This window comes from Choloepus didactylus, chromosome 13 (assembly GCF_015220235.1).
Source record: "Choloepus didactylus isolate mChoDid1 chromosome 13, mChoDid1.pri, whole genome shotgun sequence".
In the NCBI taxonomy this organism is placed as follows: Eukaryota; Metazoa; Chordata; class Mammalia; order Pilosa; family Megalonychidae; genus Choloepus; species Choloepus didactylus.
The window spans coordinates 17,941,014-17,966,112 of NC_051319.1; the positions used below are offsets into that span (position 1 = coordinate 17,941,014).

Below are 25,099 nucleotides of genomic sequence, written 5' to 3' on the forward strand. Positions count from 1 at the left end.
CAAAAGTTCTAATGGCAATGAACAGGATTGTGAACTGCACTCTCTGGTACTGATGCCATTGAAATCCATACCACATGAGCTTTAGGTTGCCTCTGGGGATTTTTTCCATTGCATTGTTTGATCTGAAACAATGAAAGGCCAAGTTTATCATACTGTCTAAGTTTGCTTCTGTTAGGAAGGTGAGGCCGTAGGTTCTTCATGCAGGGTAGCAATTGTTCACTATACCTAATGCCAAGATGAAGATTTGAAAAGGTACATTTTTAAAGGTGAGCCTCAAAGGGTGTTGTCATTGCTGTTGTTTAACTAGATTCCCTTTTCTTGCTTTTGAAACTTAAGCCCTAGGCGGGTCAATTATTCTCAGCTTCAACACAGTTTATACAGTCTACCTACTTAACATGCAGGACTTTTTCCTGTTTTCTGAATATGCAGCTATCAAAATATGAAGGTAGATGTATCAGCTAGCTAGTTAGTTTTCAGTGTAGGAAAGAGAAAACCCTCTGAGTGGAGGTAATCTGCTGCTCACAGAATCTTTTGGAAGGGCTGGAGGAGTAAAAGTTGGGGAGCTGCTCCAGGACCATCGAGTTCAAGAGCACAGCAGCATAGATATGATTCAAGGGTTAGGAAACTTCTGCCCCCACAACTGCCTCTCAGACTCATGAAGCTGGTGCCTGGAAACTAGAATACTGAGTCTGGGTGCTGCAACTGCCCTAAAACATGTGCATCTCCATGACTGACTTTCAGCAGCAGGAAGGTGGCTTCCATGTCTTACTAAGTGCATCTGTTGGTGAAACTGAATTCACATCCAGAATCCTAGCTGCAAGGGAGTCTGGGAAAATGCAGTTTTAGCTCTCTGCCCTCTCTAACTAAAAGGAGGGTGGAAGGGAGGTTGAGAAATGAATCTATAATATTTACCAAAGTAGATTTGGATGAAATCCCTAAATAACAAATGCTACTTAGTTAAAATTTCTATATAAGAAAAAAAAATTGCAACCCTCAAAAATTATCTATTTTAGTTCATGGACCTTTTGAATATAGTAGTAAAGACCTTTCCCTTGTTTCTTGTAATGAGTTTGACTTATAACAAGCCAAGTGATCTTATGGAGATAAATAATTCTGTATTTGATTGGGTCCATGTGTTGTTTCAGAAAAGGCTTCAAAGGCTTATTCCAGAAGGCTAATTCTCTCAAGGGAAAAAGCAAAAGATATTTTGACTTGTTGACCCTTTTAGGAATTTGGCTATCTAACTTGTACCTGATCTTCATTGTAGTGTCTCTATGTAGGCTCTGCCCTTTTGAGAAGATTCTTTTACATTCTGTCTTTCATGTCTTAGGAGTGGTAGCAATAGCATTCTGTCAAATCTTTACTACAGCTTTTCCTCTCCTCTTTCTTTCTGACAAAATTCATTTTAGTGATAGAAAGACTTTTCCTTGAGTTATCAAGTCAAATTTTTAAAAATGATAGTAGCTTTAATTTTCTGATTACCCATTGAAGTGCTACGTTAGTACAGGTGGAAAGCTGACTTATAACTAGTAAAGTGAGTTATATGACAGTGATTTGGTGCTTTCTGTTCTCCAATTTTTGAAGCATAGCACAGAATTTTCTTTGGGCTTTTGAGGTTGTTTAAAAGATAAATTCCTTAATGGAGGCTGATATGATCCATGCAATTAGTGGGTGTAGAGTTTGGAGGCTCTACAAAACATGCATATATTACAGCTTTAAGGTCTCAGTGGACTTCTTTAACAAAACAAACATTCTACAGTGACTAAATTATATTACTTTTCCATTTTTTTATAGTGAAACAATCATGTTTCTTCATGAAATATTTCATCAAGGACTGAAGGCAAGAATAGCTAACTGGCCTACTTTAATTTTAGGTAAGTGCCTGCTTTTGAGATATAAGACTTTCCTTTTAGTATGGCTATAAGTAGAGAAAAATAACCTCTACGTTTTTCAGCCCAAGTGGTCTGAATTTCCCTGTTAACCAGTGAGCCTCCTTAACCACTGGGAATCTGTCTCATTGGCTGTTGGGCCCTGCCTCAGTAGTTACCTTTTGACTGTTTCACCTGCCCTGTCATCGTTCTTTGGGGTGGGATTTGGGATTTGCCCGAGGGGACACTTTATGGCTCGGTCATTCAGGCAGCTGGACCCGGGCCCTGTGCCCACCTGACATCTGGTGCTGGGAGCCAGCCTCTGCCATTACCACGGAGCGTACACAGTCTCTCCCCGTCCCTTAGATAATTTACCAAGCACCAAGAGAAACTGCCATGTTTACTTCTTCTTTCCAGCTGATCTGTTTGATATTTTGCTCCCCATGCTGAACATTTATCAAGAATTTGTGCGTAATCACCAGTACAGTCTCCAAGTACTCGCCAATTGTAAGCAAAACAGAGATTTTGACAAACTCTTAAAACAGTATGAAGCCAACCCTGCTTGTGAGGGGAGGATGCTGGAAACGTTTTTGACCTATCCAATGTTTCAGGTAAATCATTTGTAATGCATCTTATAAGTCACTTGCTCCAGGTGGATGTTACTGATACCCAATGTGATCACAGTGAGATGCATAAGACCTACCTGTGAGGAATTGCTGTATTTGTCTCTGTCATTGTCTTGAGCTTGATCCTGACATAAATAAATCTTATGCCACATACTCGTTGTCTAGTCTCCGTGAGAAAACCAGGTATTTTTGAAACAAATAACTCAGGAGTGAGTTATTGAAAAAGAAGCACAATTTTTTCTTCACAAAAAGATTACACACAGACCTCTTCCATGGAGCCTCCTCCTCCAGCATGTTTAAAAATATTATTAGGTTTACAGAAATAGGATGCTGTGCAAATGTTCCAGTTTATACTGGTTGCATAAAAAGTTCTTGGAGACTGGGGGAGACTTCTGGTAAGGTTTTTGTTTCCTGCCCATCTTTCCTGCCCTGCTGTGATTGCTGCTGAGACTCCCTGACTGGAGCTCTGAAGAGCTAAAGAAGGACCTCACCAGCCACAGGGCAGAGTTAGGAGCCAGAAGACACTGGCTGGACCTGGGGACTCTTGGCAGATCATTGCAAGGAAGGTCATTGCTAGGAAGCTTTTGGGACTGGAGCGACCCAAGAGATCAAGGACACTTATGTTCTTTCCTGTGTCTGTGGCTTTACCATTAGGAGCCCTTGAGGAGGCCAAAATTTGTATAGAATCCCCTGTTCTTTTGAAAAGTGTTGATTCTGTTCTTTTGGACAGGCATTGAGTGCTCCCATGTGGAATTTATGGGGCTTCTGGCCAGGCCTAAAAATTGTCATGTGGTAAACCAATTCCACTAATCGTGTGTTATGGTTACTGAGGAGCTCTTTGTCCTCCTGAACTGGCTTCTCTGAACCCGACTAACCATTTTGTAGCCTCAGAAAGAAACAATACTCCGGTTCATAATTGTTTGTCTTAAAGTTTGTCAGTCCTACTTAAAATCTTGGAAGTCACCAAAGCAGTTTTTTAAGATTCTTTAAAACCCAAAAGATCCATTCAAAACCACTTAAGTAGCAAAACTTTGTAATGTTGTTTTTTGTTTTTTGTGTTTTTTTTTTTTTCCCATAGAACTAAGTCATTTTAACTCTGTGCTTCTTTGAGGAAATGTTTCACAAGGAAAGCTTCAGAATTTTTTTTTTTTTTTACCATATACAAAATTGTAATTTAAGATCTATTTACAGTAAAGTAGATTTTATATAATATAATGTTCTTCTGAAATTCTATTTGGATCTTTAGCAATTACCTCTAGGTAATGATAAAATGCCCCAATTGTATCTGCTCAGCAGCTCCCAAATCAGATGACTATACAATGGTAGAAAAAAACACACGGTCATTCAGAGAAGGACCCTTTGAACAGCCTGTTGATGTCTTTCCAGTGCTGCCAAATTCCCTCCTGGTGTGATTCTCTCAAAGTTTTAAAATAGCAGAACTGCAAACTTGCACTCCAGGTGAGGTGTCCAAAACACAGTTGAACATAGGCCATGGAAAGGCCTTTGGATTTCTTAAAAATGCCACCACCCTTCCTCCCCTCCGCTTGGAGTTTAAGGCCAATCGCAGTGATTCAGCATTTCGATTGACCCAAAGAAATCCCATAATGTCAAAAAAAGAACATTGAACAGGGAATCTTTAGGAGACTGGAATGTCTTTTTCACCTTTCAAACATAGCATTGGGGGAAATAATTGAATCAGTCTGAATCTTTATTACTGAATCTGTAAATTGAGGCATCTAAACTCTAGTTATCTTCCAGAGCTTTAGAGTGATCCAAGGGGGACTAGATGGGTTCTGAAAATTTGGTTTAGGATAACTAACTATTTGGTGTTTCAAGGAGCCTACTGTTAGTATAGGACTCCCCCAGATGATATGGCCCCAAACCCCAGATACTGAAGTTCTCTGGCTTCTTCTGGAGCAGGGTAACCAAAGGTCTCAGCTTATCAGAGCTATGCTGGGTGAAGCCTTAAACTTAAAAGAAGCTTGATTCGCATTGCATACATTGAGTTAGCAACTCTGCTTCTGTACCTCCAGCTTTTTCCTGTGTAGGGCTGGATACTTCAAGATGAGGTTGGGGATCTACAATTTTTGCTGCAGGGCAACAGTGGAAGAGGTGACCCTAGTTTCTACTACCAAGGGTCTCTGGCCCAGAGTTTTCCATGAGTCTAGATGTGGGGGCAGAGGTTGCTTGTGGGGCTGAGGGAAGAGAAGAGGTGCCTGGGAACTTTTAGCAGGCTTATATCGTAGAAGGGAAAAGGGGATGTAGTCTACCTCCTTCTGAGCCCTTTGTCGAGTGAATTTATTGCTGCTGTTATTGAAGTATGTTGTACTATGGAGACCTGGAGAAATTGTAGAATTTGGATGATGCAGTGAAATTAGGCTCAATTTAAGCATCAGACCAGTAGGACCAAGTGTTGCCAAGAAATTTATTCTGGAAAATAATGTAGTCATTCACATAATTTTTATTTAGCAAAGACAGTGACTTGGCTGGTACTGATTAAATTGCCTTCAGCCACTCATCTGTTCATTTGGATATTTATACGTTGAAAGTCCATAGGTAAGCCAATCATGAAATCTGCTTCTGGTGAGAACTGTGCTTTTAGATGTTTTCCGGAAAGTAGCCATTTGCTGCTCTATCTGTTATTAACTACAATTGGAGAGCAGGCTAACTAATGTCTATAAAGTGGCAAATATTTGTCCTATAATTGGAAGCAGAATTTGATTTATTCATACAGTACTTACTATGATTCTTTGGTCTCTTGAACAGATTTATAATCAGCTCTTGATTATACAGTTGCACTCTTTGGAGGGCTGTCCAACTACTCTGCAGACCTTCCTTTGCCTGCTTTTTTGGCAGTTTGAATGCTTGTTAGTTCCTCTACCAGAAAGTGGAAAAGGCCAGTTACTGAATTTCAAACCCATCCATTTGAATCTTAGCCAGGCAGCTCTCTAAAATAGATTTAATTAATGGGGGAGAATCATGAAGCTATTGACTAAACTTAGTTTTGTTGGTGTCAGTGCCTTACAAGCAATAAGGCTCTCCCACTCCTGCATCCTTTATTATGAAAAACTGAGTGCATTAGCTGTTGATTGCCTTGGTTTCCTTGTAGTACTACTAACTTAGAGGCAAACTTTTATGAATCATGGGATTGTGCCAACAGAAGGGATATTTGAAAGCACACTTATCCCAGGGCCCTATGCCACGAGGGACTAGCCTTAATGAGAAGTTTACGGGATGGAGAAATTCCGTGTGTCCTACAGAGGAAGGTGTCTCCTCCGTCCCACTCACAGATAACCAAGGAGCCTGTCTGCACTGCCCGAAACCTTGACTTATGACATTCCATAGGATGAGATTCCAGAGTATTAGCTGCAAATTGATGTCTGTGCTGATGGCAGCTGCTTCTCTGCTTAGTGCATATATTGCAGTAAATATTAGTAAACAACTGAAGAAACCTGCAAAAGAGCAGAAATAGGGTCATTCATGGAGCTGCCAGAATGGAAGGGACTGCCCTGAGGGTCCTGGGGAGCTGTTTTTACTTTTCTTCATTCTCGGATGTCTTTTTAGTAGTGGGGGAGATTCTAGTCCCCACAGGAGAGACCCATGTGGGTGGCTCTGAGGGGACACAGGTAGTGTGTTGTTCTGAGCCATGTCACAGGCTCTGCCACTTACTCTGAGGCCACCTTGGGCAAGTAGTGAACCTGCTGACACACATTTCCTTATCTGTAAAGTGGAGAAGTATCCTTGTACTGTTGGAGAATTGGACACATGTACAAAGTCTGAAGCATACAATCTGATCCGTCTTGTGTAGTGGGTGTTATGTTCATGCATGTTGTCATTAAAATTAAACCTTGATTTCTAAAAAAAAAAATTAGTTTAAAAGCCAGTACAAAATAAATATATTGAATCACTATTGAGTTAATTCTTGACTGTGGCCTATTAAAACCTTCATAGGGATGGTAGAGTTTCTGCCTTTGACGGAATTCGGGTAGTCTGTTCATGAACAGAATTACGAATCAATGATCTAATGAAGCAATGTTTTTACTGCTCTAGGAGTAGGTTGAGGTAAACTAGGAGCACAATGTAATAAGAATGACTTATTGTATTCCCCCAAGCTTTAATTCTTACAGAGAACATTGCAGTAGGGTTGTCAGTTTGTATTTTTTAAATTTTAAACAGATAAACATCTAAATTACAGACTCCAGTGACTTGATGATACTTATATCTGTTTCCCTATGAAATGATTTTTGAAAATGTATAATTATGTAGTGTAATTATATATATAATATAATGTAACCATCAATATATTTATAATATAATTATATAACATAAAATAAAAGAAACAGTTGTTTCTCTGTAACATAATACTTCCTTTATGGCTACCTCTTTATGTGTTCTTGGTGAAGTCTTCTTTGTGTGTGAAGTTTGAAGCATAGTTTGTTTTAAATGTATCTCTTAAAAATATATATTTGTAAAACAATAAAAACTGTGAGAGCAGAGATGAACTTCCCGGAGGTGGTGATGTCTCTGTTGAGAATGTCTGGGTGTTGTCCGTCCTGACCTCCCACTCATACTAGGACTTTGCTTTTAGATCCCCAGGTACATCATCACACTCCATGAACTTCTAGCTCATACACCCCATGAGCATGTGGAGAGGAAAAGTCTGGAGTTTGCTAAGTCAAAACTAGAGGAACTCTCCAGGTATGCAGGGAACCTTATAACGGCTGGGATGGGAAAGCAGCAAGCTGGTCACTTTGGAAACCTGCCTCACATGCTCAGAGAGCAAGAAGGAAGTTGCAAATCCAGCCTCTCAGATCCACCCAAAAGTTACATGCTAGTAGCTCTTGGGATGGTATTGAATTATCACTTGCATTACTTTTAACCGAGAAAAAAAATTGTATCATCGAAAATGCTTTTATAGCATGTGAATTTATGTAATTGAGATGAGGCGTATTTGGGTTTAAATTGGAAAATTTTCACATGTCTTTCAGCATATAAAAATGATTTTCAGTTGCATTTTGTATTCATATTTGTCAAGAAGCTAGAGAATGTTTATTTTGGATTAGTGATTTTTCAGTGTTTCTGTCACTTATTTACATTTATGTTCTTTAGCTTATATGGGATACATGGTATAAATAAAGTCTATATTAAGCGCTCTAATTTACTCCACCTCCAAGAAATGACATTCTAAGGTCAACTAAGGGGACTATCCATAAAATAGTATGTTGCTTCCCTGTTGCATTTATAAGCAGCGTTCCCAAGGTATTCATTAATCGTTGACCCACTTCCCATTTCGAATCGTTACATACATTGACCTAGCTTTGGGTCATGACTTGTTGAAGCCTGGAGGCCCAGTCTGCTTCCCCCATGACCCCTGCCCATAATTAAATTGATACAAGTTCAAAAATGAGCTTCCCAGATAGAACTTCTTCTCTGCTTGCCTGCTAGGGCAGTAGAAGATATCTCTTACTGTGATTCCACTGTGTTGTATCTGGCAGGGTGATGCATGACGAAGTGAGCGATACTGAAAACATAAGGAAAAACCTCGCCATAGAAAGAATGATAGTAGAGGGCTGTGATATTTTGCTGGACACCAGCCAGACTTTCATTCGCCAAGGTAAGTCCTTATGAAACGGAGCCACAATCTAAGTGATGCGTGTGACCGTCACATTAGCACTGACAGATGCAGGGAAGCATTTTTTGGAGCAGGCCTAGTTTAGCTGTGTACTTGGTGCAGTTCATTCAGGACACCCCCACGGCCTTGACCAGGGCTGTGGTTGAGGCCCACTTTGTGCTGTTTCTTTTCAGGGGCCATGAAAAACAGCAACACAATAATAGTAAAGCACGAGTGGGACAGTAAATTACATTCTGACTGGACTCTCCTCCTCAGTGGATCGGACGTTCTCTACAGCTCCAAGGAGGACAGGTCGGTCTGGCCGATTGGAGTGGCAGTGCCAGGTGGTGACGACATCCAGGCAAAGGCCCAAGAGAAACTGGCATTACTCAAAGCCCTTTCACATAGCAGTGGGGACAATGTCCGAAGTGAGAACAGCTGTCTCTTGTTCCCATTTTTCATCAGCACTTCTGGATCAGCCCCACATGATATGATCTGATTAAATCTGGCTCCAGCTGCCAGATGAAATGTTTCCGAGGGACCCCTGCCATGCTTTGGTAATGGCGAAGGTGTCGTGTTTGTGGGGTGGGTTTTGGGGGCATTGCCCAGCCAATTGAACTTTTGAGCTCCGGAAGAGTTGAAGATTTTTGTGCCGAAAACCATGGAGAAGCAACAGCCCAACAGAGCAGAGACCTACTTGCCTCTTGTTCCAAAGTGCATGAAATGGATGACAGTCCGAGTTATTTTTCACTGCTTAGGTGTTTTGGGGAGGGAAGCATGCCCTGTGGAATTGATTTGAGACAATGTATTGCACGCATTTATAAATTGGAATTTGTTGGACAGTGGCACATAAATTTGGAACTAGAATTAACCTTTAATGCAGCTTCCACTTATAATGTGCCAAGATCACTTGAAGATATTTGCATTGCCGTAGCCTACCATAATGTGCTGCTTAAAATATTTTTAACCTCATCAAACAAGACTTTTTTTTGTGCTATGCACATTAATTTTTGCACAGAAGAATACACGAAAAGTTTAACACATGCCATTCTCTTTCCCATTATTTATATACAAGGAGAGAAAACACACATGTTAACACATGTTAACGTGTGGAAATATATTTTAGGAAATGATTCCTTTTCTCATTCTTGACTTTAGACATTAATTTTTCTTTAAATAATACTGGTATATAATGCTGACAATGTCAGGCCTTCCTAATTTCTCTGGATCCCCTCTCAGGTAACTCCTTCTCCATTCCTCCCATTTTGGCTTCCTGCCTTCCCAGCACTTGCCTGCTTCTGTGCCTTTACCTGTGCTGATTCCCAGCCTAGGGGGCCTTGGATACTCTTATCCATATCTTTTGGGCCTTTGAAAGTCTGTGTGTCCTACCGGGCTCAGGTCAGACACCTCTAAGGAGCCTTTTTAAACTTCCTCCCCATCTGTCTTCCCCTCCCCTCTGGTTAGAAGAAATTAATCTGCCTTCTCGTTTCCAAGGCACTTTGCTCTTGGGCACATGTAGTGCATCCTCCTGTGTATCATAGGTGCTTGTTTGCATGCCTGTCTCTCCCAGTGATTATAAACTCTGAAGAGTGGTGTTTATGAATACTCTCTGCCCCACCTTGCCTAGTAAGATGCTTTCCGTGTTACAGATACTCAGAAAATGGGCATTAAATTAAATTGATTTGTTTGCTGAATTGCTGTCATGTTTGTAAGGTGGCTTATTTTGTACTTTTCTTGTATTTGGAATTCACTGAAAATGCCTACCAACGGACTTGGGCTTTGTAATATGGGAAAGTGGAAGAGAAAGTTTTTATAACGAATGTGTAGTTTCTGAAAGGACTTTTGGTTGAAAACTATTATCCATGAATATTTAATATATTCCTGGAAACTTAGACTGTTTTGGTCTAAGTTTGAAAAAGCGTCTATAGTGAAACTGCTGAAAGTTGAAACATATTGAGTAAGTTATAATTTTTTCTTTGCACCTGGAGGAGAAATAACCATGAGCCACCTCTCCCTTTGATTCATGCCCCTATGTTATTTATTCCTTGTTGGGTACCACACATTTAAGGCACTCTGTCACCTGTTAATAAATCTGATGTTATTATATTGATGTCGATACAATGATTTGCCTTTCAGCAGTATTTTTCTGTATATTGTTTTGGTTTGGTTAGACTGTTCAGGAATTATTCCATAAAGGTGGTTTTAAGACAATCAGACCTTAATCTGAAAGTAGAAAGTAATCCAAATAGAAAAAATTGGGAAGAGTTTGCCTTGTTTTGCTTTGGTTACTTCTATTGTTACTTCTACTAAATACCCTTAAAACTTACTGAGGTGTCTTGGTTATTATTTTAAATTTTGAAGAATTACATTCTCCATGAAGTGGACTATAATTTGTCTCCAAGATTGTGCAAAAATTTGTGTCATTTATTCTTCAGGCTGATAAAAGTTTATTTTGGTGTATGTATGTGTGTGTGTGTGAGTGTGCCATGCGTATGTGCATGGTTTCAACTTTAAATCAATTTTTATTCTGAGGACTAGGGAAAATAAATTCTCCAGGTCATCTGAAAGGTCTCCTCAGAATAAGGGCATCAGCTAGTCTTGACTGCCATTACATGGGAAGTTACTGATTAAAATAACACAAATTTCATTATGTGTTACATATTTGATATTTGTTAAAGTGATTATATAGCCTGATGAATAGGATGTAAAGGACCATGTCAGAGCAGTGGTCTAATACTGTCAGTTATTTTTAAAGATTTATTGAAAGTTAATTGAACAAATGTGTAAGTGTCAGAGGGAATAATAGGAAGACAGGATAGCCATGCCACTGGAGGGCAAATCCTATCTCCCCCACTTCCTTGCAGTGTGATATTGGGCAATTTACTTAACCTCTCTGTGCCTCAGTTTCCTTTCTTAAAATTGGAGTTAGAAGTAGTCCCTATCTCTTAGGGTTGCTGTGAAGATTAAATGAGCTAATCCCCAAGAAAGCACCCACACTGGTGCCTTTGGGATTATGACATAAACTTTAAAAATCAAGATCCACGTTTTGGAATGAGTTTCCATTTTCACTAACATGAAATATATATATGAATATTTATTAGAAGATAAAGACATTCTGACATCTTGAACAAAACTCATTACTTATCCACAACATGTTGTGGAAATGCGAATCAGAAAAATTGAATAAAGGTGAGTGAATACAGAGTGAAATGCACTGAGAATAAGAAATGGATCTCCTTAGTATCTTAATCACTGTCAGATCATGCATCTTTCAATGTACCAGTATTCTTTGAAGTTGTAACATGGGGTCTAGAAATAGTTAGCCCCTTCTCAAGTGCCTAACCCAATAAAATGGGAAATTGGTTTTCTTTCTTTTTCTCACCATTGAGTGGAAATAAGACTAAAGGCATCAACCAGTACTGAGTGCCACTCCATGGGAATTTAGTGATTATTATAAGTTGATCCCAATCATTAGATAATCTGATAACTAGGATGCAAAGGTCTGATACTGAGAAATTAGTATTTTAATGCTGATATTGTCTCTAATTTGTATTAACTAGAGAGGAACCCCTTCCTCAATTCTCATGGCTATGTTGAAACATCATGTCAAACGTAAGATGAAATGTGACAAAAAACCACTTGACATGTTTTTCTTTAAACCGGATATGATTATTTCACTAACCAAAGTGTTGAAATTTCTCACTTTTAATTCAGATGTTTGAATTCCTGTACATAACTAATATACATGATCTCCTAGTTGAATAGGAGGTGAACAGTTATAGATTAAGCAAATGAGTGTCTAGTTGCCAAGGAAACATCTTTTTTTTTGCCTCAAAGCTGAAATTCACAGTAATTAATAATATATGAGCTAACAGTGTATTCTGTAATTTCTGACACAAAATCACTAAATTGCTGGAAGCATTTCCAATGCACACATTGTTGTTGCATTTTCACAGTATTTGTTACAGTCTTTGTGGAAATAACTCCCACAGACATTTGTCGAAGCCCCAGTCTTTCACTGGGTCCTAACTAATCTGCTTGGACGACTCACAACCATCCATGGCAAAGCGAGAACATAACTGTCTTTTTCCATTCTTTCCCATTCCAAGGCTTGGTGTTTATATCATTGCCAAATCCACTGCCATCTCCCGGCTTTGCTGCTCAAATAGTTGTGACTTCGGAGAGCTGCTTTAGCCTCTCAGGTCTCAATTTCCTCATTGGTGAAATGAGGGGACTGACCCAGGTCAGCTGAAAGGTCTCCTGCAACTTTGATTCCATCGCAGTGAGTCCCTTGAGTGCACTCCTTTGGCTGCTATTACTTGCTCATCTACTTCTCTGACCTTTCTGCCTTCAGCTTTCCCCAAGCTTTCTTTACTCTTCAAATTTAGTGACTTTCTGAGGGGGCTGTCTGCCAGGTTGCTCCCACCTACGCTACGTCCTGTATTTACTGTCCTGCTGCCCGTGGCCTTTGAGCATCAAGCCTCCCCTGCTCCTTCTGTTCCCCTCCCTCGGGGCTGCGTCCTGCTATTCTTCAGGCACCTTCAGGCACCGCATAGCTGCCAACCTTGCGTCTGGGAAGCAGCCCCCACTCCCAAACACTCACTTAAAGAATGAAATCAGGGATGGAAACTTGGGTCCTTCTACCACCCTGCACACCTTTAGATCTCTGTTAAAAAGTAGATACTATTTGGAATATTCATATATTGATGTGAACATTTTGTGACTCAAGCGTGGTTTTACTGTTTTATATATAATATGTTCTTTATATAAAGAATGTTAGTTTTTTTCCTCCACTTTATAGAAGTAATCTGTGCTCACTAAAAAACTGGTAAACAGAAAAAGTACAAAGAGGAAAATAAGATTGCCTGCAATCTCATGTCTTAGTGATAGTGGTGATCAGTGTTAACATTTTGGGTTGCATCTACCTTTTGTGGCTCCTATGAGGCTACTGTGAGCCAGTGTAAGGTGGCAATTGGAGCACATGGTGGATTAAACAAATATTAGAAGTATTACTTATTCAGGGCCTTTCAGAAGTTAGAGCCCAGAAGTTTGCAAAAATCCTTTATTAGTATATTTTGACTTAACGTTTAATTAAGATTGGAATTTTCTTTTGGGGTGTAGGGAAGAGGGAGAGGTTGTTATTTGGGTCAAATCTAGAAATAATCAAAGATAATCTCAGTATTATATAATATCTGTGCATAGCTTCTCTTTTGGAATGGAAGGTAGTTTTCTTCATAGGAATGGTCTGAGTGTAGATTTTATGTGGTTTATTTTCCAGTTAGATTCCAAAACAAATTTTGATCATACATAATTTAAATGTAACTTCAAATAGCTGCCCTTTAAAAATAGTCTTTAAATTACGTTGAATTGTATAGTAGGTATTTAACATATTTTGTACATTCCATTTACTAAGTATAAAGCAAATTATATTAAGATGCCATTTATCTACCTTCAGTGTTTCAGCAATAGTAAAATCTACTTGCTTTTGATTGTATTATTGTATTACTATATGTAATTATATAATATATATCTTATTATTAAATAAATATATTGATTAGGATCAGATCACCAAGAACAGATGGCAGAAATGCCTTGTTCTTCAAATTCAACTTGATCTTCTTTCAAACTTATTTTCCAGATTATAGAGGAAGAATCAGGTTTAAAGTGTTTTGCAAAAACAGTAGCAACTAGGTCAGCCCTTAAAATACACAACATTGCTTCTAAGTACAGGGGATTTACTTGTTCTGATTGTGCATCAAATAAATACTTGGTATCTTGAGAAGCAAGCCCTAGCGTTTATTGCCAGAGGAATGACACTCACTTGGCAGAATTTTAATTGTTGTGTATTCTTCACTTTTGTGATCACCAGGTTCTCTTATTCAAGTACCTTCTGTTGAGAAGGGGAAACTTAGTAAAGTTCGCCTGGGTTCATTGTCTTTGAAAAAGGAAGGAGAAAGACAATGCTTCTTATTTACAAAACACTTTTTAATTTGTACAAGAAGTTCAGGAGGAAAGCTGCATCTGCTCAAGGTACTGGTTTTATATGAATATTCCATTTATAATCTATGCACTTAAGAGGCATTTAGGTGAATTTAATTGTCAGTTTCCCATGCCTGGTGTTATCATAAGATGGATTGTCACTATTGCACAAAGAGTAAGGTAATGTAAAGTTAACAACCCTGACATTTATTTGGGTTCAAATTTATTTTAAGCATGCATCACCATGAAGAAGTACAATTAAAATCACCACCTGGACAACTAAAAATTATTACTAGCTGATGACTACTGAGCTACAAAAATTTTTTTTTCCCCTAATATTTGCTAAATGCTATTTTATCTTGCACTATACCAGAACTCAACAAACGATGGCCTTTAGTTTGCTGCCTCTGTTTCTGTTAATAAAGCTTTATTGGAATAAATCACATTCATTGGTTTCTATGTTTTCTGTGGCTGCTTTCATGCTATAATGGCAGAGTTGAGTGGTTGTAATGGAGATCACATGGCTTGCAAAGCCTAAAACGTGTTCTCTGGACCACAGAAAAAAGTTGCCTATCCATACTCTATTATTATTGCTTAAAATATTATCTGTACTATCTATTATATTATCTATACTCTAGATTATTATTGCTTAAAAACATTATCCGACACCATGATGAAGGTTTTCTATGGATTAAAACACTTCCATGTTGTTGAGTTCAGCTCTTTGCTGAGCTGCATTTACTAAGTTCTCTAAGGTGCCGTATAGTCTTCCATTAACCAGTAATTTGCTAAATTTTACAAACATTGGGAGTGAAAGTGGGGTGGGTAGAAGAATCATGAAGTTAACAGAGTTCAATGGTTTCAGACATCTAAGTTTAATTTTGGACTCTTTGACACAATGTTTATGATGCAGAATTACCGTTTTCTGCGGCAACTTGAATATAAGGTTTATAAAACAGAACTTCCCAACTTATAGCAAGACCCTCCTCCTCTTAATGAAAAATTGGTTTGTGTCCAGACAGGTGGGGTTCTGTCCCTAATAGAATGCACGTTGATTGAGGAGCCAGATGCAAGCGATGATGACTGTAAGTTACATTTGATCACTTAGAATTATATTGGAATTTTAAATGAAAGACCCTTCATTTGTATTTCTTTATAGTTATGATGAGCTGCTGAGGGAGGTGGGAGAGATGGTGAGGGTAAACTCCTTTAAGCCTGTCTAACCATTTAACATGTGAGCCTTGATAAACCATCTTTGGGAAATCACATCTTACTGACTGTCTCAGGATAGTGACTTTTCAGGGTAAGGCAGAGAAGAAAGAGGAATTGAATTAGACTGATGGAATTCTGTAGATCATGAAAATAAAAAACAGACAAACATGAAATGAGAAGTAAGGAGACAGGAATTGTAGTCCTGAGTAACCTAGTAACCTCAGTTTCTTCATCTGCTTATAAGCTTAATAAAGCCTTCCCCAGGCCTGAGAAGTAGGATATCACTGAAATGAGATTCTGAACTTGAATGCATGTTGAGCATATTAATACAGCTGCATTAAAGCAGCTGTCATTCATATTTTTTTTTCACATCTAATTGTTTGGTTTATGTGTGTTGAAGCCAAAGCTTCTGGCCAAGTGTTTGGACACCTGGATTTTAAAATCGTGGTGGAGCCTCCGGATGCTCCCCCTTTCACTGTAGTCTTGTTAGCTCCTTCACGCCAGGAGAAAGCTGCCTGGACAAGCGACATAAGTCAGGTAAGCAAGTTGCTTTTTCCATAACTTTTTACTTTTTAAATTTGACAACATGGTCTTTGGGGGAGAACTTTTAGAGATATTTTATTTTTATAAAAAGATTACATCTGTGAGCTGCTGTCATTACCTTCGCAATTATGTATTTTGATATGCTGTGATCGTTTTGTTTGTTTGTTCTCCTGTTTTTATTCTTAAGGTTAAAATTTACTTGAAATGTAGTAACTGCATTTTAGTTCCTGGGCATCTTTTTTATCAGCTGTAAACGTAACCACTTGTGTTGAACACTGTAAAAACTGCCCTGTTAGTAGTAAGTTCACTAAAGACTGCTCTAGACTTTTTGCTTGCTTGTTTCTGAGGTAGGAGAATGATGAGAGAATTAAGGGACAGAAACAGCTTGCAAGGTATATGATGAGAAGTCATGAATAAAAAGAGATTGCTGTCTCAAGTATGAAATCTGAAAATGAGTTCCTATATTTCACCTAGAAACACCTTAGGGGACAGATTTGCTTACCTTTCCCCAATCAGCAATGCCCAGTTAGGGAATTGTTGCCTGTGTCAAGGCAATACTATGATTTGGAAATATGTCAAAACTGATAGTTATTAGGCTTGGGCATTCTTAAAATGATGTTCTACGTGCATTTTGACACCAGCAGCCAATATAGGGAAAAAGTATTGAAAAAAATTGGCTTGATAATTACTTTCAAAGTTGTTAACCCAAGGAAGATTGGGGCCAACAGAAAAGGCATCTACTATATATATTTCATTGTCTTCTTTTTTCTCAAGAGCTCATAGTAATTTATATGCAAGACTTAGGTAAAAATACAAACTGGATTACAGTTCTTTAGAAATTTGGATTTTTTTTCTGACCGACTGAAAACCAAGGGAAGATGGGGATAGAATGAATGGCAATAAGAATTATTTTTACGTGTCAAAGAAGTTTTACAGACCTCATCTCCTTTGATCCTAACAATAATATTCTGAAGGTAAACAGAGAAAAAAATAGTCCCATTTCACAGGTGAGAAGTCTGAGGTTCAGAAAGACTGTAGCCAAAGTTACACAGCTACATTGAATCAGAACCCCCACCTAGTCTGGGTCTTTTCTTAGTACCCTAAGCAGTCTCTGCAGGAATGCCCACTGCTGAATTTTTATTTATATACCCCCAGGACTGCTTAGATGGTGAATAAATCCCTAGGAGTGCACACTTCTTTTCTGGCTAGCAAAGGAATGAAAATATGAGCTCTTTAGGTCCTTTACATAAATTGGTGATTTATTAATACTTTCATTAGCTCTATGTTGCATGAAATAATTCTTTATGTTTGTTCCTATTTGTAATACATCTCTTATCTTATGATTTTTCTGGATCATGTACTGATTCTACAGACACTTATTGAGCTATTTCCATGTGTTGTCATGTATTGTGGAGATGTTAGAGATCTGGTGATGGTCTCTGCTTTCAAGGAGAGAGACTGGTCAGTAGGGAAGAAAAGGAAGTACACAACTTATTGCAACTATTTTTGTAAGTCCTGTAAAGCCAAGATAAGTAGGAAGAGTGGGAAGACCAGAAGTAGGCAAAGGTGTTTTTCCAGCTGCTTCTGGCTTCTACTTTATGATGTAATGGGGGCTCCTAAGGTCTAGAGTTGAAGAAAGCTTTAGGTGATCTACCTTAGGGTACCTGATGAGGCACTGCTAAGAGAGAAAGCCCTCTGGGTTGCATGTGCATGGATGATTCCGTGCCTTTTAAGAAAGGTACCCATATGATTGTAAAAACCGTGTAACAGACACTCCCTTTATCCAGTGTATGGGTAGATAAGTAATAAAATAAAGACATGCATTAAAAAAAATAGGTCAGGAATATGGGAAAAATACCCTTACGTAAGCTATGGACAATAGTTATAGTATTATTTTAATAATCTTTCATCAATTGTAACAAATTTAACTACTGTTAAAAAAATAGTAGAATTACAAAAAAACAAAAAAAGGGTTATCAATTGTAACAAATTTTCCACACCAATGCAAGTGTTGGTGGTGGGGTGATGTATGGTAATCCTGTGTTTTATGTATGACTATTTTGAAAACCCACAACTTCTGTAATTAAAAATTAAAAAAAGAGAAATGTACCAAACGCTTTGCCTGCTTAAAGCATACAAATGAGTCTTTCTCTTTACTTATATTATACCTTAAGGCAGAAATGTTCAACTTCCTTCTTGTTTCTCCAGGTAGCTATGGTTAATATGTTGCTTAGCAAAAATTTCTACTACATTATTGCAATTGAATTAGAGAAGTAAGCTAAGAGAAAGTTGTATCTTTCTGAGTGATGATACTATCATTACATGAAGCTACAATGTTCAATCAAGACTTGTCATGTGTGGCTTTGACAGTGGTGGTTTCATTCATTCAATAAATGTATTTAGGCAGCAATACTATATGCCAGACACTACTCTATACAGTTGTGATGTATCAGGAACAAAAGAGGCAGCAATAACAAAAAATGCCCTAATCTTCTGTTGTTTACATTCTAATGTAGAGAAGACAAAAAACAAAACAAAACAAAACAAAACAAACCACAAAAAAACAATAAATGTAATAAGTCAGTACATAATGTTTTATGTTGGAAGGCAATAGGGCAGGGTAAGAAGGATCAGGCTACTGAAGGTAGGTGTGGGAGATATCATTTCAAAATGGTGGTTGCTTCATTCTGAAGGAGACATTTAAATAAAAACTCGTAGGAGTTGAGGGAGATACCACGTGGCTATCTGGTGAGGGAAAAATCATTCCAAACAGAGGGAATAATCATTGCAAAGGCTCTCTCGCTGGAGGATGCTACATATTTCAAGGACCAGTATGAAAGCCAGTGTGGCTGAAGTAGAATGTGCAAGAGGAAGAGAAGAAAAAGAGGAAGCTATAGAGGGACCAGAGGCCAGATCAGGGAGGGCTGTCTACGCCACTGGACAGACTTTTGCTTTTACTCTAGTCCAGATGAGAAGCCATTAAAGGGTTTTGAGCAAAGGAATTACATGATCTCACTTAGTTTTAAGTCACTTGGTTACTATGCTGAGAATAGACTGGGGATGTGGGACAAGAGAAGAAACCAAGAGAATTAAAAGGCTATTGCAGTAATCCAAGTGAGAGATGGTGAAGGGTCACACTAGCATGGGGTGAAGTTGGAGATAAAGGTTCAGATTCTGGATTCATTTTTAAGGTAGAGCCAATAGAATACAAAAATCAATTAGAACCAGGATGTGAAAGAAAAGAAGAGTTTACAAAGATTCCAAAGTTTTCAGCCTAAGCACCTCCAAGAATGGAGCTGTCATCAACTGAGATGAAGTCTGCTGGGGAAAGAGATTTTGGAGTGAAAATCAGAAGTTTACTTTTGGATGTGCTGAGTTTGAGAAGCCTGTTAGACATCCCAGCAGGGCTGTTGAGTAGGCAGTGAGATGCAGAAGTCCAGAATTTAGGAGAGGTCTGGGTGGGAGACTCCACATCATTTAGGAGGGAGTAAAAGCCATGAGACTTTTGAGCCCACCCAGAGAGTAAATGTGTATTTAGAAATGGGAAGAAGCCGTGGACTGAGTGAGGGGTCAGGAGAAGAACAAGAACAGCTAAGACTGAGAAGGGACCGACCACCAGTGAGATAAGGAGGACACCCAAGAGCTGTGGTGTCCTGGAAACCAAGTGAAAAAATATGTGTCAAAAAGGAGGGAGTGATCATGTGTCAACTGCTGCTAGGGTCAAGTAAGGTGGTGGGCATTTGGGATACTTGGTGATTTATGGATGTGGGCTTTGCATGGTAGAAGGTGGGAATGGAGTGCTCATTATTGATAGAGCCTGGCTTGCTGCCCACCAGCCTGCATCTCAACTGGCTTTGTTCTCTGCTTAAAGCATTTTCATTTTATGGGAGATATTATACACTATATATATATCCATGGAATGTGGGAGACCTTTGTCAGTCTACCCAATATTTTATTGGGTATGTGTAAAAATATCAACACAAAAAGCAACTAAAAATACTCTCAACACACTAAATGTTTACCAAAATGGTTTCCATAGGTAACCTATATCAGTTCAGTAATCTAGACATTATTCTAAAACCCCAGGTTTAACAAGCTCCACAAATCATTTTTTCCCAATTAGAGAACCTCTGCTCTAAAGAATCAACTGTTTCCATCTCTAAATCCCTCACAATCCTGCTATTTATATAGAAATAATTTTACAGTCTTACTCTAAGTGTATATACGCATCATTTTTGCTTTTTACATCATTTACTTCTTTCTGTATTCCTACAAACTCTTCATATTGGTTTCTTCCAATTTCAATATTATTCTACCACATAGCTTACGACTTTTGTAGCTCTTTCCAAAATATTGGGCATATATTAATATATGATGTGGTGCTAAACATCTCAGTGCAGAATTTTTCCCCTCTTTCAAGGTCCCTTATTAGTATATGTTTCCTCAAAAAGTGTAAGACCGGTTCATAGACCCTGATCACTCTCATGATTCTTGCACAGACTGCCAAAATTCATTTCACTACATCATCAGCAAAGTAATTATGTAACTTTTCTTCTAAGTTCTGCCAAGGTTGAATTTTTCCCAATTATCACATTTTCCCATTTAATGGAAACAGGTATTGCCTTCTAATGGTCTTAATTTACATTTCTGAAATTATCAAGATTAACATTTTCCCACTATTTTATTTCTTGTCCGTTCATACCAGATGAGCATTTGTTCATAGGAAATAGAATTGTCTTTATAACCTAGGGAAATGAACATTTTCTTTTAATTCAGATTATGAACGTGTTCTCCATTGTTTTGTCATTCTTCATTTTGCTAAATTTTAAAATTTTTGTGGCTTTATTTGAAGCCACCTTACTAGGCTACTGTACCTTGCTATACTAATCACACGTGGCTCTTACTTAAGGTAATAAGGTGGTTCCTAAGTACCAATACAATCCCAGGTTCGAATAAGTAACTATATACAAGATTTAAGAATTTTAGCTTTGCCAGGCTTCTCTCTCTGAAGCTATAATTTTCAGAAGCAACAATTGCTTGAATGATTAATCACACCTTTAGTTACACCAGTAAGGCCATAATTAACCACTGGTGCCTCCAACAAAAGGTGCAAATGGCTAATGATCTTGACCAATAATTCTTCCCCTCTTTCATCTATTTATAGGGGAAATTTTGAAGCTGAAAATTTGACCATGCATTTCAATATAGTGCATTCATTTGTGCTTTTCTCACTGCCATACATAATGGTTTATTGAGCAGATTTCTCTGTAATTATATGTATATATTAACTAAAATGCAGAATTGAAATTCACCTCTGAGCTTCTTGGTTTGGGCATTTGTGTCAAAATATAGACCTTGTGTAGACATATTTGTAGCACACTGGACGTGTTTTCTCCCTTAAAATAGCTTCCCTGGAATCGGCAAGGGATTTTCTACTTTAATATAAAAAGATGAATTAAAAGAGAAAAATTGAATCTAACCTTTATTCCCAGTGTTTAGAAGTATTGAGAGGATTGAAAAAAAATATGGTGTCCTGGTGGACCACTGACCTTTGAACAGGCCCTACCTAAAGCAAGACCCTCAAAAAACCCTGCTGGAGAAGTCAGAGAACCAGTTGCCTCATAAAAGTCACTTGGGGCTTTTGTTTAACCTACGTATTCCCAGTCCTATTCCTTGGCTCATCACAGACTGAACTAGACTATTCCTGGCCTAGGAATCTGCTTTTGTTAGCCTATTAATTTTGAGATTTTCTGTAATTCACATAAATTCTGTGTGTCGTCAAAGATATCCGATGCCTTGCTTATTTTCATGTTTTTCTTCTTAACTGAGTCAACTGTATTCACTTTCCTAGGGTCAATCACATTTCCCCAACACGACCAAGATATGTGCTTATATAATCATGACTATTTATTGTACTTTCCACTATATATTTGTTCATATATACACTCACACAAATTCTATTATAGTTTGTGAATATTTCTTCCTTTTCTTCAGTGGAATATTACTGAAAGTCTCAAGTGCAAGTCAGATAACAGAGGGATTCTCTGGTTGAAGTTGAGTTGGTAGATGCAGGGCCCTCAGGAGCCCTGTTTGTTCGGACCCGTGTTGTCCCTGAGATTGTCTGTGGAGCTCCTAAGAGATAAGGAACCCATTTTGAAAATACTTCTTTATTATAAATATACAATAATATGTAAGTTACGCATAATACATGATGTATATATAATATAAATGCACATATAACAAACATACAAATATAAAATATATATTAAATTAGATGTAAATTTAATTATATTAATTATATGAATATATATTTATCAATTCCATGGATGGACTAAAGACTGTGTGCTACTTATTAAAGGCCTTTTGCACAATTAAAATAGGACTTTCTGTTCCAGTTTGCTAAAGTTGCTGTTATGCAAAATACCAGAAATAGATTGGCTTTTATAAAGGGGATTTTTAGGTTACAAATTTACAGTTCTAAGACCATAAAAGTGTCCAAACTAAGGCTTTAACTAGAGGATACCTTCAATGAATAAAGGCCAATGGCATCCGGAACACCTCTGTCAGCTGGGAAGGCACGTGGCTGGCATCCACTGGTCTTTTGCTTCCGGTTGTGTTTCAAAATGACTTTCTCCAAAATGTCTCTGGCCTTCTGTCTCTCTGAGCTTCTCTCAGCTCTCTTCTTGGTTCTCCTGGGGTGTTTCTCTCTAAGCTACTGAGGGTTTTCTCTTAGCTTCTCCAAGGCAAACTCTGGGCTTCATCTGTTAGCTTAGCATCTATAAACGTCCTTCTGTTTGCATCTCCCAGTGTTTACAAGCGTCTGGGTCTGTGTTAGCTCTTAGCTTCTCCCAGAGGCAAACTGTGGATTGCATATCTTAGCTTCTCTCCAAAATGTCTCTGTCAGCATCTCTGAGCTCCTTCTCTCCATGAGCTCTCTTAAAGGACTCCAGTGATCTAATTAAGACACACCTGTAACGGGCGGGATCACACCTCCCTGGAAATGATCTAATCAAAATTCTCACCTACAGTTGGGTGGGTCACATCTCCATGGAAGCAACCTAATCAAAAGGTTCCACCCTAATCAAAAGACTAATAGATCTGCCCTACAAGATTGCATCAAAGAACATGGTTTTTGTAGGGAACAGAATAGACAAACTAGCATACTTTCATTACTTGGTATTTTGTGCTGTGGTTCAGTTGACATGTATATTTTGTCCGTCTGAAACTTATATGTAAGTGAAACTTTCTTTTCATTTCCTATTGAAAATAATTTTAATGCTTCTCACAATGAATCAGAAAGATTTATGAGAGAGCCATGACACTGGATAATAAGATGTGCAAAAGTGATCGCGTAAATCTCTTCTTTTGGATCTAAAACATTTATCTCAACTTCCAATTCTGGCAGTGTGGAGGACTGAGCTAATTAAGATTCCCTCTGGCTACAAAAACAGAAATGTTTGACACATAGCATCAGTATAATAAAAAATATTGTAGTACATAGGTGATACTGATACAAGGGAAAATCTCCAGCTGCCAAATTAATGAGGGAGTTTAAAGCCAGAGCAGAAAGCTTGTAACTGAAGCCGTAGACTCTGGAATGATTTTGGATTAGATACAGGTCCCAAGCCCTAGAAAGGGAAAGGAAAGGGAGTTAGCCTTATGCCCCTTAAAGTAATTGAGATTCTTGCCTAAAGCCTGGATTTTGGAAGGCTGCCCACTCTGTGAAATAAGAACTTGAAAAATTCTACCTATTGACCCAGGAAAGAAAGAATTTTGTCATTGTTTTGGGTTCTGGATTTTTAAAAATTTCCTTTTTAAAAGCGAATGCCTCTCTGGCCTATTTGATTTGAATTTCAGATTATAATAGGCGCATGGTGTAAAAATTCCAAACTGAGAAATTAGTGTAAAATACAGTTTTTAGAATGTTGGAATTCCAAGAATGCTTGGTAGAATCAAACACAAAGTCACTCCATTAGCAACACTTCTACAATCCAGGCTTGCTGATAGTGTGCTCACGGTCAAAAACTATAAACCTTGTGAGTAAATATCCACCATAAGCACGCGTCAGCAGCCACAGTGAACAATAGAAATATCACTGCAGGAACTTTAGATAATAGGGTGACAGCATGGAAAAGACTGAAAAATAAGAACATCTGCAATATTATTAAAGGCTTTTTTTTGCAAAACCAAAGACATAGAAGACTTGGAGAAAGAATAGGTCACTATGTAAAAAGACCAGGCAATTATGTCAAGAACCAAACAGAAAAATCTAAAAATGGAAACTATAGCTATCAAGTTTACAGATCCATGGGAAATGGATTAGGCACAGCTGAAGAGATTAAGAAACATATTGATTTGGTGGAGTTACATAGAATGCTGCAAAGAGGGAGAAAGATGGGGAGTGTGAGTGATTCACAGACATAGAGAATGGTGTGAGAGAGAAAGACAAATTACCTATTAAAAAATCAGTTAGATTGACATCAAGCAACAAAAGGGACTGGAATTAGTAAAGTGGAAAAGAGAGACTCTAGGGTGCATTATCATTCAGTAGTAGTGAGGAAAGGAGACAAAAAGAAGGAAAGAATAATAGAAAGATCAGAAAATGATGAAATCAAAATTTAAATATATCAATATTCCCAATAAATCTTTAAAGACAGAAATTCTCAGATTGTCAACAACAATGACAGCAACAAAATAGCTATGTGCTAAATTTTGTGGTTTTGGTGGAAAGTAAAGAGATGGAAAATAGAATCAAAGCAAATTGTTACCAAAAAGAAAATGAATAAAGCAATAGTAATATCAAGCAAAACAAATGTTAAGGAAAAGACAAATAGTATCATGACTTAATAATAAAAGGGACTATCAGCCAGGAAGACAAGACAATCTTTCATTTGTAGACACCTAACAATATGGTTCAAAATATTTATGCAAAACTAGAATTACAAAGAGAATTGACAAATGCACATTAGATTTTTGCATTTTTGTCACAAAGAGTCCCTAACAGCTCAAGGAGACAGGAGTAAATATGTGAAAAATGTGATCATCACAATCAACAAGCTTGAGCTACATCCAAGCACGCAACAGGAGTACACAGTTCTTTCAGTAGCACATAAACCTTTTTTTAAAAATGTCTACTTATTAGGCCATGAAACAATGTTCATCTGATACCCACAATTAATACACCACAAACTATAATCTTTAATCCCATGAAACAATGAAATTATAAATTAACAACAAAAATTAGCCAACTCAGTTTCATA

At 38.0% G+C, this 25,099-nt stretch overlaps 1 protein-coding gene across 3 annotated transcripts in view; it reads left to right on the plus strand.

The window, feature by feature from the left end:
- Positions 1-25,099, plus strand: part of RASGRF2 (Ras protein specific guanine nucleotide releasing factor 2) — a 301,469-nt gene that overhangs the window by 141,750 nt on the left and 134,620 nt on the right. For all 3 annotated transcript variants that reach the window (XM_037801641.1, XM_037801642.1, XM_037801643.1), the window contains 7 exons: positions 1,795-1,874; positions 2,286-2,479; positions 7,083-7,192; positions 7,990-8,108; positions 13,975-14,135; positions 15,103-15,169; positions 15,697-15,833. In XM_037801641.1, coding sequence (XP_037657569.1) covers positions 1,795-1,874; positions 2,286-2,479; positions 7,083-7,192; positions 7,990-8,108; positions 13,975-14,135; positions 15,103-15,169; positions 15,697-15,833 — 868 coding nt within the window. The remainder of the gene's footprint in view (positions 1-1,794; positions 1,875-2,285; positions 2,480-7,082; positions 7,193-7,989; positions 8,109-13,974; positions 14,136-15,102; positions 15,170-15,696; positions 15,834-25,099) is intronic.